General features: G+C 44.0%; 1 protein-coding gene across 17 annotated transcripts in view; it reads left to right on the forward strand.

Moving 5' to 3' along the window:
• The window catches only part of MAST4 (microtubule associated serine/threonine kinase family member 4), a 623219-nt gene that overhangs the window by 390512 nt on the left and 217228 nt on the right, over positions 1 to 15479 (forward strand). For 2 of the 17 annotated variants that reach the window (XM_051853677.2, XM_070056812.1), the window contains exons 1-2: positions 1559 to 7657; positions 11785 to 11865. The exons of 13 other annotated variants lie outside the window; for them this stretch is intronic. In XM_051853677.2, coding sequence (XP_051709637.2) covers positions 7611 to 7657; positions 11785 to 11865 — 128 coding nt within the window. In that variant the 5' untranslated portion in view covers positions 1559 to 7610. Of the gene's footprint in view, positions 1 to 1558; positions 11866 to 15479 lie in introns of those variants that run through there. 2 more of the 17 variants (XM_051853676.2, XM_070056811.1) reach the window with 2 other exon arrangements.

The following is a 15479-nucleotide window of genomic DNA, read 5'->3' on the forward strand; positions in this document are numbered from 1 at the left end:
CAGTGACCATGTACCTCCCAATACCCATTTGAGTCTTTGCTGTCATTTCTTTGGGGTATGTACCCAGATGTGGAATTGCTGGATCATACAGTAATTCTATGTTGAAGATTTTGAGGAATCCCCATGGCATTTTCAACAGTTTGTATACCATTTCACATCCCCACAGGATAGTTAAATTCTCTTTTGTCATGTGATGTCAGCAAGATTCATTCACATTAGTGCATTCTCATCACTGTATAACATCGCACAAGGTGAACATACCATAATATATGTAGCCATTCCACTGTTGAGTAACCACTGGGCAATTTCCAGCTTTTACGTTATTGCAAGCAGTGCTGCTCTTTTTTTTTTTTTTTTTTTTTTAAATAGGCAGAGTGGACAGTGAGAGAGAGAGAGAGAGAAAGGTCTTCCTTTGCCATTGGTTCACCCTCCAATGGCCGCCACGGCCGGCGCGCTGCGGCCGGTGCACCGCGCCTATCCGAAGGCAAGAGCCAGGAGCCAGGTGCTTCCTCCTGGTCTCCCATGCGGGTGCAGGGCCCAAGGACCTGGGCCACCCTCCACTGCAGTCCCCGGCCACAGCAGAGAGCTGGCCTGGAAGAGGGGCAACCGGGACAGAATCCGGCGCCCTGCCCGGGACTAGAACCGGGTGTGCCGGCTCCACAGGCGGAGGATTAGCCTAGTGAGCCATGGCGCCAGCCCGCAGTGCTGCTCTTACAATGCATTTTAAAATTTGGTCTGTAGTGTTGTTATTTTGCTTTCTTAAGTTATAGAAGAGAAGACCGCGTTAAAATGAAAGCTATTAAAGTTATTTCTGATTGTGTCATTTGGTTATGTCAGCATCACAAGTGATAGACTATTCAGCCCACGCTGGACTAGGAGAATGGATTTGTTGGATCATGTGCCTTGAAAGTTCAGATGTCCAGCTTCCTGTCTACCTTGATCTACAGCGGAAACAGTTTCACTGATGCCCAACTCTGCTCATGTATGTGTGTGCTCTGCCCTTTGGGTGATGGCAGTTGTCAGTCTGGTGGTCACAAGACAATGGAAGATGTGTACTTTCTTTCTTCAGTAGTTTGTCTTTAGCCTGAGTCATCACAGCGCATCCTAGAAGCAATCATTGCAATCAGGGATGGAGAACAGGAGGACATCCCGGTGTCCCCAGAGAAAAACCGGGAGACAGACTGGGCATGAACGGCAAGCAGGCACCGTGCTTCCTGGTTCAGGGAGTAGCCCACTGGTGCATGGGTCAACCTAACAGCATAGTTGCTAATGTTCTTGGTCTTCACTGGTAGGAAACAATAATTTTTAATTGCAGTTCTGGTAAGCAGCATCAAGTTTCACTCGTGAGTACAAATTAAAATCAAAGAGGAGTCTTACTACCAGTTTGGAGATGGGGATGGAAAGGTAGCCAGCCCCAGTGCTCACATCAGGGAAGTCTCCTAATCCACAGACTATGGCCTTGTGTCCCGGAGACAGCATCCCATGGAGAAAACCTTGGACACTTTAAATTCCCCCTTTCCCTCGCACATTCTTTGTGCTTCATTTGCTTGGTGTTTTTTTTTTTTTTTTTTTTTTTTTTTTTATGTCTGTTGATAAAGCTTTTGATTCACAATGATCGTGAGGGAGACATTGTTGTGAGGAAGAAAATCTCCAAATCTCAGAAAGATGGGAGCGTCCCACCATGTCTAAAATGCTGGTCTGAAAAGAGGAGATTACAAGTGCATGACAATCAGGCGATGCTTCAGTGAAAGTTAATGCTGTAAAAGCCAGGGATGCAGTGAGCGATCACCAGTAGCTCTGACAGCTAAGCTTTTTTTCTTTTTAGAGTAATTTTTATTCTTATCAAAATAATGTATATACAGGGTTTTAAAAACCTAACAATGCTACTGGACTTATGTAAAACCAGAGTCTTGCCTCACCCCTCCCCACTCTCCAGTCCTGTTTCCTTCTGACCTCTTTCTTTTAATAATGTTCTTCACATTTCACAATAATGCATTCAGGTTGTTTTTCCTTATTACCAATTTTGTACATTATATGTTGACTTCTTATTACAATACATGAAGACTTAACTCGTTAAACTGCTTCATTATCTATGACCTTATTTTTCCATATTTCAACTGCATTTTTTTTTGACAGGCAGAGTGGACAGTGAGAGAGAGAGAGAGAGAGAGACAGAGAGAAAGGTCTTCCTTTACCGTTTGTTCACCCTCCAATGGCCTTTGTGGCCAGCGCACTGCGCTGACCCGAAGCCAGGAGCCAGGTGCTTCTCCTGGTCTCCCATGTGGGTGCAGGGCCCAAGGACTTGGGCCATCCTCCACTGCACTCCTGGGCCACAGCAGAGAGCTGGACTGGAAGAGGGGCAACCGGGACAGAATCCAGCACCCCTACCGGGACTAGAACCTGGGGTGCCAGAGCCACAGGCGGAGGATTAGCCTGGTGAGCCGCGGTGCCGGCCTCCAACTGCATTTTTTAAGGTTTCAAAAAGGCAGAGTTAGAGAGAGAGAGAGTGATAAAGAATCTTCTATCTGCTGTTTTACCCCGCCTGAAATGGCTGCAAAACTGGGGCTGGGCCAAGCTGAAGCCAGGAGCCAAGAACTTCATCCAGGTCTTCCATGTGTGTACAGGGACCCAAGCACTTGGGCCATCCTCTGCTGCTTTCCCAGGCACATTAGCCTGGAGCTGGATCAGAAGTGGAGCAGCCAGGCTTACCCGCTATACCTCAATGCAACCCCTCATTCCCTAACTTCAAAAGAGTTATGGTACTATGAGACACTTGAAAAAGTTTGTGGAAAAAATATTTGTGAAACAAATAGAGGGGACTGGTGCTGTGGCGCAGCGGGTTAACGCCCTGGCCTGAAGCACCGGCATCCCAAATGGGCATTGGTTTGAGACCTGGAAGCTCCTCATCCAATCCAGCTCTCTGCTCTGGCATGGGAAAGCAGTAGAAGATGACCCAAGTCCTTGGGCCCCTGCACCTGCATGGGAGACCTGGAAGAAGCTCCTGGCTCCTGGCTTCGGATGGGCGCAGCTCCGGCCATTGCGGCCAATTGGGGAGTGAACCAGAGGATGGAAGACCTCTTTCTCTCTCTCTGCCTCTCCTCTCTCTGTGTAACTCTGACTTTCAAATAAGTAAATAAAATCTTTAAAAATATGTTTATTGTAATGCAAAAAATTGAAATCTGTGCATAATTTTTCACAATCACATCTTCTGTGAGCCTTTTGAAGACTTTATGTATGCACGGATTTCAGTGTAGTTTTTTTTTTTTTTGGCAACAAAATAAACCTATCTTTTAATTCCAATTTCCATGAACTTTCTTAATTCACCTTGTATTATGGTATGATGTGTGGTTAACGCAATATTCACTGTTTATGCTTTACAGTTATGTAGGTATCAGTTTCCTGGTGGTGCTGTAGCAAATTACCATAAAGAGTGCCTTAAAACCATACAAGTTTGTCATCTTGTAGCTCTGGGATCAGAAATCTGGGGTGGGTCTTATGGAGCTGAAATCAGAGCCCTGCTCTCCTCTGGGGCTTCAGTGAGGAATCTCCTTCCTCAGCTGTAGAGCTGGTGAGAGCCGCCTGCCTTCCTTGGCTTCTGGCCACATTACTCCAACCTCGACTTCTTCCGGCCTCCTTCCCTGGGTCTCCTACCTCCTCCTTTCTGCTCATCAGGGCTCTTAGGGCTCACTGGGTCCATGTAGATAATGAGGGTTATCTCATCTCCACATCTGCTCACATTGGTGAAGACTTTTTACTGCACAAATTTATATAGTCACAGGTGCTGGGGACTACAGTATTGCTAAAGGGCTCATGAGTGTGTGTGTGTGTGTGTATTACTGATGAGCCAGTGATTACATTCCATTTGTGTTGTAAGTGTCTGGTTTCCCTACACTCAGTTGTTGGAGTTTCCACTCCCCATCTCGTTGACTGTCACCCATGATGGCAGCATGTGTCATCATTGGAAATGATCTCCTTTGTGGCCTAATTTATTTCCCCTGATACATGGAATGCACACATGTCCCTTTCTATTCCATCTTCTGTGGTCTCTCTCACAGGTGGAGCAGAGACTGCTGGATCCAAGTTTATTAAGTCTGAACATGACAGTGGTGACGCCTTTATCTTTCCTGGGGTCTGAATGGGAAAAGCAGGGAACATACACACATACACATCCCTTTTTTGAATGCTTTCCCCAAATGTGTGCATCTTTTCTTACTGAAATTATTGAACATTCAGGGAGTTTGATGTCCTCTTTGACTCTTGCCTTAGGGTTTTATGTATTCCTTATGGAAACCTTGAATCTAGAAAGCGAAAGATTAAGAAAATACTTGACTGGGCAGACCCTCCCCTTGATTTCACCTGCAAAGTCAAAACTCTTATGTGTCAGTCCCATTTGCACCTACCTGGACCTCCGATGCACACAGCTGGCTTTGCTCTTGTACCAGCATCTTTGAGGCCTCAGAGCAGGGGCAGGGGTGGGGAGAGCTTATTTTATAGGTAGGCTGGGTCATCTTGGTTTGCAGAATTCCCAATCTAGGTTGCTGTTCTTAAGTGGCATAGAGACCCTAGTAATTAGGTTTCTGTGACTGAGACACTTCTGGGGCCCTGGCTATAAAAAGCTGTTCCCTTTGAAATCAGGACAGAAGTGTGTACGTGCACTGTGGTGAGTGACATTGCTGAGAGAAGACACCGTGGATGGGAAAGGAAACAATAAGACTTCTCACCCCCTGCCCAAGCTGAGTGCAGATGGAATCCAACAGAAAATATTTACAACTGGTTGGTGCTGGGGAGCTTCCTGCAGAAATGGACCCTTGCTCCTGGGGTGCGGATTCTAGAATAGCACTGTTGATTTGGGGCTGGACTGGATGTAGAGGCCTGGTTGTACCCCAGGGGGAACTGGTGTGGTTGGAGACTGCTTCATGCGTGTTGCTTCCAGAGGCTCTTGATGTCCAGAGTCTCTTTGTGATGTCAGTGGCCCTTAATGATCCACCAGCTCACTAGGGTTTGAAAACTGATCAGTTGGAGAACTTCTATAAAGAGAATCATTTCCCCCTGTGCGAGGTGCAGTTCATAAGGAAAGCAGGAGAAATGCTGGTTCTTTCACAGTGTGTGGGATGAGTGGGATCGATCTCTGTCTACTCCAGAGTGGCCCCTCGCTGGCTGGCTGGCTGGTCTCTTCCTCCCTCCCCTCCATCCTGACTGTAAGCATTGGTATGTTAGAATACACTGCCCTTATCATTGCTATTGCTCAGTTATCCTGTTTTGGGCCAAGTATGCTGGATTGTTCGTTTGGCTTTTGCTCTGAATGAGAGGGAAGAGGCTGGAGGTTTTTGAACAGAAGTGTGAGACAGGAATGTTGGGAAAGAGCATGCTGGAGTTCACGTGGCCCACAAAGTGCAGAGGGTGCTGGGAGGAAGTGCAGAGAGCAGGTAGTAGAGAATTCCAGCAGTTGAGCCAGGACCCTTTGTATCTTGCTTCACAGTGGGTTAGGTGGAAAGGATGGAGAGATTATGGATATTTATGTCAGAAGGAGGCTTATTTGGGGGTTGGGGCAGGATGGTGCATTTGCTTTGGGTTATGTTAAATTAGGGATAGGCAATGCATGTTAACGTTGTGTAGTCCATTGGCTGTATGGAACTGAAATTCACTTGAGATCCATGTGTAGCAGTCTGCTGAATAATATTGTAATGTGTGTCCTGGCTTGTGGGTTTACCTTACAAGATTAAAGAATTTGAGAGTTGAGTTTTATTTATTTATTTTTAATCTAAGATTGTGATGGGTTGGTTTTCTCTTTTATTACAGCCTGGTTTGTGGCACTCATGCTTTCCTAAGGAATTTACTCTCTCTGCCTTTGTGTTCCTTGACATCTTTCTTCTTTCTTCCTGTCCTGCTTTTTTAGACTCAATTGCAATGGTTTTTGACCCTTTTGCGACCCTCTGGAGGCAGTGTCTGTCCGAGGACTCTATTTCCGGAATGAAATTGTTGCCTCTGAAAGGCTGGAGGCTGGTTCGTTCCCTGAGCCCACACTCAGGGAGAAGTAGGTACCCAGTGAACCCCTGCAGATGCCATACAGTAAGTGGGCGGCCGTAAGGGTTTAGAAAAGGATTCTGGGAATATCACATAGATGTCCACCAGCCCATAGGCACCTTTGTCAAATTCAAAGCAGGTGGTTCCCTGGAAGGGCATGGACCAAACGGTGACTTTGTGAAAATGAGCGAAACGGGCTGGAAGGAGCCCAGAGCAAGGTGCAGGCTCAGCAAAACTGGGACCAGGCTGGGGTTCAGTTCCACCTGCCTCCCTGTCCGGCACTCTTGAGCAGAACACAACCTGCAGAACCACCTGTGGCATCCCTGCCTACGGAAGCCTTCTGGAATCACAGCCAGAACGTGAGGATCTAAATCCTAGCACCATTGCCTGTTGTGTGTCCCCAGGTTCTGCGGGAAGATGGAGTTTGACTTCATAACTGCATAACCTTTGCAATGTACATGACTTGGGTTTACTTAGTGTTTGAGCCAGTTTGGCTGTGTGTGTTTTGTGTGTGGCTGTGGCTTTTGTGGTTCTTGAAAACTAGCTTTCTTGATAAAGGAAGGTTCTGAGTTCTTGTGCGTCTTCTCAGCAGCCCACTGGCTGCCAAGTTTTAACACATTTTGAAATGGCTGTGAGGAAGTGAGTCAGATACGTTCTTCATAGACAATGGCAGTACACTTCGTTCCAAGTTCGGAATAGTGTGAAAAATTTTGTCTCTTGGATAAATACAGAATGAAACTTCCAGGCTTTCAAAGTGTGTGTTTTCTTTCTCCTTCCTTATGCAAGTTAGATTGCTTTATGAAGTGCACAGCACTGAGATGCTCTTACAAATCGGCTTTTCAAAAAATAAATATCCAAGCTCCTATGCCCTTTCTTCTTGCATTTCTGGTTGTTATTTTCTCATTGGAGGAATGTGCCTGTTCAAGGGAGTCCTTGCCTCAAATGGGTTCACCTTCCCCCAGATTAAGTTAGTTTATTCCTCTTTCTGATGATTACCATATATAGAAAAAAAAAGACCCCAATTATATCTGTTCAGTACCATGCCTTGTGTCTTGTGGGACGTAAGTAATTTTGTGAACTGCCGGGAAAAAAATCAGCGCAACTTCCTTGGGGTGGCTCAATTCTGCTACCCATGAGTGTAATACGGAGGTGGAGACAGTCCATACTGGCTGACATAAACTCTTTTTAAGTGTGATACTGTTGCTTTATGATTTTTTTTTCCAGCGTGCGTGGTGCCAAGGACTTTGCATTTCCCTGAGGTGAAAAGTGGGTCTGTGAGTAGAGCGACTTTGTTAAAAAAAAAAAAAAATCCCGAACCCAATTACTTGCTATGCAGAGCTGCAAGCCCTGTTCTGTTAAGGCAGTGAGTGCAGTGTGCACCGGCGTTAACCTGCCGAGAGCAGCCGGCACCTCCTGATTACGGCTGGAGGTGGAAGGACCCAAACTTACAGGGCTCCCCTCCCCCCCAGAGACTGTTAGTCCAGTCCTTTGGAGAGGTTTGATGTAGCTCTCTGTCATCACCGGGACGCTGGCTGCCGCGGACCGTGTGTCATGGTTACAATAGAGTGTGCTCACACATAACAACCATGAAAGCCCAGCGGGAGCGGCTGCAGATTCCGGGGCTGACCTTGGAGTAAGTATTGTCTGCCTTTAATATGTGAACGCTTTCTGCATGGCACAGCCTTTCGGGCGACCAATAGCTCTTTAGCGTTTGTTTGCGCTGACAGTCCGGGAGCACTGCGGTGTGAGGTGGGGGAACCTGTTTTAAATGCATGCCTTTTGCTTACAGCCAGCGTGGAAGCCCAGACCGAGCAGCCCGCACTGCAGTGTGCTGCATATTGAAACTTACTGAAGCTCAGTTCTGGAAACAGCTTAACAGCTCATTGTGAAAGAATGTATCAGTAGGCCGTGGTGTATCTGTCTTTTTTCTGCTCCTCTCTCCCTGTTTGTTTATCTGCATGCTGCCTTTTTTTTTTTTTTTTTTTCCTAAAGAAAGGCCCCTGTCTGCATTGAATAATGGAGGACATGGCAGTGGATTAGAGTGCCAGAGCAGGGTTATTTGTGACAGTCATTAGATGTGACCCATGTTCTATCTGTGCAGTGGAATGTTAATGAACCATAGTCCATTTAGAACCCCGTCTGCACAGTTTCCAGCCGCTGCCTGCAGTGTGTTTACCTAGTTGAGCTCCGTGTTTGCTTAGCTGTTTGGTTTTTAACCCATTAACTCATCTGCCTGCCTTCCGATGTGCCGGAGAGCTATGTGAAAATGTCCACATCTTCATCTGTGGCGCAGAAGTTAGACATCTGTGATGCCGGAAGTGTCAGCAAATTTTGATTTTAAATCTGTTAGTCCAGGATGTAGAAGCTGTGAGTTAGTCTGTGCTGGCACACTGAAAATAATAGATGGAACGCTATAAATCGGGTAGAAAAATAGCACAAATATCCCTCTTTCAAACTTACAGTTCAGCTAGAAAATGACATTTTCGTGAAATCAGCCCGGTCCCGATAATCTGCTACTGGACCGCCTCCAGGTGGAGACTGCAGCAGAGGAAGGGTGACCGGTTCCAAGTATTAATTAATTAATTAATTATGCCCCTCGAGTCTGTAGATGCGTCATACGAGGGAAATGATTTCCGTCGTTAGTAAATTCATAAAAGCACAGCCTTCTGAAGAGAAGACTTTTCCAATCACTCCTGGTGCTTCCATGGCGCGCTGATCTTACGCTAATGAGGAAGTCACTTGTAAAAAGTTGGAGGTTCTTGCAACCTTCCTGCTGGATGTGACGTTGCTGCGAATAGAGAGAGAAGCAGATGTAGCCACTGCCTTCATGCTTTCCCGTCCCCACCCCCACCGTGGCATTCCACCCTCACCACGTCTGTGGAATCTTTCAGTGGCACGCACTCATTCTCCCACGTAACCCTCTTCTCTCTGCGGTCTGTAAACCCACAGCTTCGTGTTTAAGACCCAGGAGTGCTGTCCTCCAGCTGAGCTTCTACCTCTGTGTTTTTTGTTGTTCGTTGTTTTGGTTTTGGTTTTGGTTCTGCTGCATCCTTGTTTTCTTTGCAAGTAGAGTCATTTCACATCCAGCTTTTCCTTCTTTCATTTTGAACATCTTGTTCACATTAAGAAGATACACTTCAAAGGAACTTAAAATTCCAACTCGGTTCTAGCAAGTGCTCCGTTTTCTGATTTGGACCAATGAGGGGTGCCCCAGGTTTGATGACTTTCCACTGATGACTCAGCACGCAGGAGTCAGTGGAACCCGGGGGCTTCCCTGGATGAGGCTTTGGCATCAGGCTCCATGCCCCTGGCCTAACCTCCAACTTGGTAAATGTGACTGTCTATTTGATTGGTATGTTTTGTGCAGTTCAGGGACTTGAGATGGTAGAATAGAGGATTACCCTTAAATATCATTAGCTCATAATTTACTTTGAACATTTCATTTGAAGTGTAAAATTACTTTTCAGTAGATAGCCACAGATTCATTCATGAAGAAAGCTCGTTCTACAGCCTTTGAGTACATTCAGCTTCTGACCACGGCAGAGCCAGTCTTATCACTGATGGCATTAAAAGAAGATATAGTGGATGTAATTTTAATTATTCCAGGATCTGATAATAGGGTCTTAACTCACAGATCAAATGTGTAGAACAGTTTTTGGATATTCTCTCATGAGACGTTACTATATTTTGGGGACAGGGAATCAGGAGAGTTGATTCAATAAGCTCTATAACTGTAGAGTATTATTACTTCAGCATTTTTATACTCTGCAGATATAATCTAGAATGTTCTATCTGACTTATTAAAAACATGGGGACAGTTACTGGTTCCTATTTCAGAAATTGAAATCCTGAGTGTGAGACGTGAAATGTATAAATATTTCAAAGAATAATGGATTATGATTTTATACAGAAATGTGTGAGATCTAAATAGCCTACACCTGGCTAATTTCTGAGAAAGAAGGTAGGTTTGGTCCTTTTATGATGTCTGAGAAGAGGGTAGGTTTTTTAGAATTAGGTTTTGTAGTTATTGCAGAGTATTCCTTGCACATGTTTCTACTTGATGACAGGGAATGGTGTCGGTGCCCATGCCTGCCTAGTTTGGTACCAGAAGGGACAGATAAGAGTGTCCAGTACTGCGCTGGCCACAGTGCGCCAACTGCAGCGGCCATTGGGGGGGTGAACCAATGGAAAAAGGAAGACCTTTCTCTCTCTCTCTCTCTCTCACTGTCCACTCTGTCAAAAAAAAAAAAAAAAAGAGTGAGATAGAGTGATGGGTGTATCAGTCCACATTCCTGAGAGCTTTCCAATGAGCTGCTAAGTTGAGTCCAGTATATTTTAGAGCACAGATTTTTGAATGTGCCCTGAATGTCTAAGGAAATCAGTTCCTTAGTTTACCATGTACTGGCACCAAACCAGAGAATGGTTTTAGAGGATATCAAATTTTACCCTATTGAAACTTCTTATTAAATAAATTGGCATACTTTGAGTAGCAGTTTTATATTTGCATATAGGACAAGCACAGCCAAGTCTCAATTATCCACCTAATGGGAGTTAAAGGTGGCATGAAGAATTTTGCAAATAAGCTCAAATTTGATTTTGACCACTCTTGGCCTACTCTGTGTGCCAGTGAAGGGCACAGCTGGCTTGGTCTGTCCATACACAGCTGCATTCCAAGACCCTTGTCCTCTAAGGCAAGAAAACCCCACGCTGTGTGGAGCCATCATTCAGCAGAGGGGCCAGAGCATACTCCTCAGGAAACTCACTGCACTACAGTAGCAGTTTCTGTGTCTCACTTCAGCCTCAGAGTTGGGGTCAGAATACCTAAGTAATGCTTAGCTCCATTGGTATCTGAAAAATAGCTGGAGTTGACTAGTATCAACTTCATATTGGATAGATCTTTGGCAAGAATTCCTATAAGTAACATAAATACTTTAGGTTTCATTACCTCCCTAACAGAGGGGAGACATGAGGCCAAAAAGGAAGGAAAAACAGATTTAAAAATGAACTTCGTGCTAGTAGTCCTGTTGTGAATATTTGAGAATTGGCTGTTGAGTATATTTAATGGTTTGGGTGGGTTGATGGGCTACAGGGTTGCCATGGTCCATTGGTAGCCGAATGAGAAAATCTCTCTGGAAAGAAAAATAACTTCTTGCTAGACATATGAAATTTTGAAGTTCTTTATTATGAATATCAGCATAAGAACTCTGTTTGTCCCTAGTCCTGAGGGTCACAGGAAAAGCATTGTTGGTTCTTTGTTATAAGGAATCTCACTTCTCCCCGCAAAGTGCTTCAAAACTTATCTTCCGAAATGAAAGTGTTCACTGCTTTGCTCTTTAAAAACTACAGTTATTTCATTAGAATTTTTGTGTGCGGTGTCTGATAAATGTTTCCCTTTTGTTATGTTATGGCTTTGCCATTGATTCTTAATATGGAATAAAATACACTTTTCTAAAATGACACTGGATTTTCAGTGATGCCAAAATCACATGTCAGGGATATCTGCCTAGTTGCTTCCTGACAAGAAGGCTCAGATAAAAATGGCAGCTGTAGTTTTTAAAAGGGACATTTGAGCAGGAAGCCTCTGACATGTGCTGTATCTCAGGGCACCAGAGGAGCGCAGTGATTAGATGATGACCCAGTGGTGCGGAGAGGTGGCCCATAGTGATTCTGGTCTCAGGGGAACACGGTCCCTGCAATGAGCTGTGCTATTTTTGCCACAATCATTTCTCCCACTTGGAATGACATTATTCTAACTTTCAGTCTCACTCCAAGGAGCCTGAGTCCAACCCCATCCAGCCCAGGCAGTCCCTGTAGTCCTCTCGTCGCTTTTCACTTTTGGAGGTAAGCGTGCTCAGGGCCTGCCCAGGGTGGCTTTCTCTTTTATTCGCTGCTTTGTGCCAGAAGAGCTTTTGACATTTTGGACTCTGTAACACACCTTGAACAGATTTTTCGTAATTGTTTCCCTGGTATTAATATTGAAAGTGAGGAAACAGGGTGAATTGTTTATTTGATGACTTAAAGGATCACTACGAAAATGTAATTATTGCCTTTGGCACATCTTAGCAATGTTTCACGTGGTGTTGGGTGGTTGGCTGTTTGACTTCTGTGTATATCTTAGTATTGTGTGTGTGTGTGTGTGTGTGTGTGTGTGTTGCTTTCTTAGGAAATGATCTAAGCTAAATTCCCATAAATTTTCATCAATCTCTCATAATGGTGCAATTTATTACAATTTCTAGAAAACATCTCCTAATTCATGTTGTAGTGTCGTGATATCTGTTGCCACAAACCATTGCATCTGCAATTACTTATTAAATGGTCTAAAAGGGTTAGCACTTTCAAGTCATTTTCAGAACTCCCATTGATCTATCTCCACCCTCTCGTTTAGAGGCCTGTTAAAATACGTTCTTCTCTTTTCATTAGAGAAATATCCCCAAGGAACTCTTCCTGCATTTTAGCGTAGTTTGTTACAAGAATCCATGATGGAAAATACTGCTGGTATGGTATGTAGAGCACTTGTGTTCTAACAGATTTTTCATGAGTTCAATATTTATAGACGTACTAGGTCTTTCCATATCTAATCAGAACATGTAGAGTATCCAGCATCCTCCCACCCCTTTAATCTTAAGGAGAATCAAGCTCTATGTGGCTGGAAAGGGCAACTTAAATAGTTTTATCAGTGAATCCTTTATATTTCATATATATGCAAATGAATGAAAAATTTGTCACTCATGGCCAGTTCTTTCAAAATACTAACTTCCAAGCTCTAGATGATATTGGTGAAACAATTTAACACATGTGTTGCTCTCCTGTTTCCAAAGTGAGGCAGAACTGTAACTGTGAAGAAGAATTAGCTGGGGAAATGAATTAACGACTTTGAACTTTGGTTCTACTCTTCTGCTGATGGGATTATATTTATTATTGTAAAAGTGACTTTCAGCATGAAGGTTCCATATAATAGCTCTTATAAAGCATCCTCTGAATATAATGGATCTTAAAGCACAGGAGTGTTATTTCTTTGTCTGGAGAATTCCATTGCTCTGGTAATTTGTTTTTGGTGATCTAACCACAAGAAATTGAGCCATCTTCTGGACTATTTATTTTAAGCATAATATGTCTTCATTAGATACACATATTTCCTTTTCTTTTTCCTTCCTAAACAAAATAGGCTATTCCAAACGGACATGGTTTCTTAGGGGAGAAGAGACTTGGACTAAATGCCGTGGTAGTGCCACAGACAGGGTGGTTCTGAGAAGTGTGTTGAAGAAAAGTTTTACGGAAAAATCTTGGGATTTTCACTTGGGAGTGAAGGACAAAACCAGGCAGATAGAAAACATTCAGGAGGTAAGGAAGCATCATCTAGTGTGGTAATCATGTATTGCTAGCATACAGGGTGAGAGAAAAAGAAACAGGTGGGCTCATGCAGAGATTAATTAAAAATTAATCTTGGGTCATGCTATGTAGGGCCTTGCATATTAAATTAGAAAGTTTGGCTGTCATTTTTTAATCATTCAGGAGTCATAGATTTTTTTTTTTTTAAATAAGGAAATGACGGATCTGAGTTCAGGCGGAAGTAATATCCACTTGCCAGCATTAAGACTAGCTTGGATGTTATACAGAAATACCAATGAGGATGCTGATACAATTATTTCATGAATGATAGATGCTGGATTAGGATAATTGCAATGAAATAAACTAAGAATCTTGAAGTGGTTTTTTTGGCCATACCTATATATATGTATGCATGAAATCATATATATTATGATTTGATTTATTCCATCTGACACTGTTGTGAGACAGAAAGGAATATTGCTGCTTTTTCCAAATGGAGATACTAACACACATAGAGATTAAGTAGCTTAACTAGCCTAGGATCCAAAATGAAATCTCAGCTCTCTCCACTGTGACTCACTTAAGATCTACATATTGCTATGAGATCATTTATACTGAGTTTTAATTATCTGGTTTGGATAGACCTTCTGACCCCCTTTAGTAAATTTTATTTCCCCAGTGCCTTGCTCAGTGCATAGAATATAATAAGTGTTTGAGGAATGTTTATTGAAGAGTGACTAAAAGACTGACTAGGACATGAAAGGTGTAGTAGATACAGTGGTGCTAACCAATCAATCACCAGTTAAATGTGCAGTGGCTCAAATGCAATGGAACTATATTTTTCACTTACAGACCAAAGGCTTGAGGAAGGGTCTGCTCCATAGAGTCATCCAGGGATCTTCAACACATTCAGTTGGTGGAAAGAGAAAGCGTGTGGGGGTTGGTGCACTGCCAGACCACATTAATTGCACACCGATTCTGTTGCACGTATGTAGCATTCTAATCCAGTGACACCTAAGAAAACCTTGTATCCAGGGCAAGGCGGAAATCAGTTCGATTAACAGTTAGCAATGTTTGTTGTAGGCTTAAATGAAAGTGTCCCTGCTAGATGTTTGGTAGGTCATTTTCAGTGAAATATTTTTACTGAGCTTTCAGGTATCATGGACTTGAATGGAACCCAAGGGAGCAGAGCGGGGAGGGAAGGGAATATAGTGATTATGAGCCTGGTCTTGAGCACGTTGCACGTTGAGAGCATCTTAGGTGTGGATATCTGATTGGCAGCTTGCAATTGATATATCTGATAGCATGGCCTCCTATTTTTACAAACCACAGGACTCCAAGTATGTTCATGCAGTTACTACAAAAAAGAAAGTACCTGTGCATCCATGCACAGAGATTGATTTTTGTTTTTCTTGCATTGACTGTAATGTGTCAGATTTCTTCTTTGCTCCTCTTTGATGAGTGGGTTTGAAAGTCTGGGGGAGTGTAGTGCAGGTGAGTAGTACCCTGTCCAGGCACCTCTGAGGTGCTGACACAGGTTTCTAAGCATCCTCCTTGCATGAAAGCCCTGGAGGCTCCTTGTGCGGAGACCTGGGTCAGCTGTGCTCCCCAGCAGGACTCGCGGGGGTTCTCCAGGTCAGGCTTCCTGAAGGCTGGCTGGGGCAGCTCCAGGACTCAGCAGAATGTATGTTGAGCTTGGGGCATGAGACGTTGCACTACTGCGTGGGAGTGACAGCAAGGCAGAGCTTGGCTCGGGGTGAGAGGAAGCGTTTTACCCAGGAGCTTCCCGCCCGTGCAATGGGCAGCCTCCTCAGACAGTCAGTTTGGGGGAGGCCAGGTGCCCAGGGAGCTGGAGAGATGTACATGTCTTCTGCATGGAAGAGAGGACTAGAACACATTATTTCCAAAGGCTCTTCCACCTTGCAATTTGGACACTTTTTTTTTTAAATCTTCCTGCAGAGGCAGAAAAAGAGACAAATAGACACTCTGCAGACTTAAAAAAAATGTGTCAGTGTATTAGATAGGAGTAAGAAGGAGAGCATCTTCAAGACCTCCGAAGTGGGATTTATGTGCGCCTTCCGTAGCCACTCTGAATTTCTCCAGTCCCCAGTGCTAAATGAATTGAC

The sequence above is a fragment of the Oryctolagus cuniculus genome, chromosome 14 (genome assembly GCF_964237555.1).
Source record: "Oryctolagus cuniculus chromosome 14, mOryCun1.1, whole genome shotgun sequence".
NCBI lineage: Eukaryota > Metazoa > Chordata > Mammalia > Lagomorpha > Leporidae > Oryctolagus > Oryctolagus cuniculus.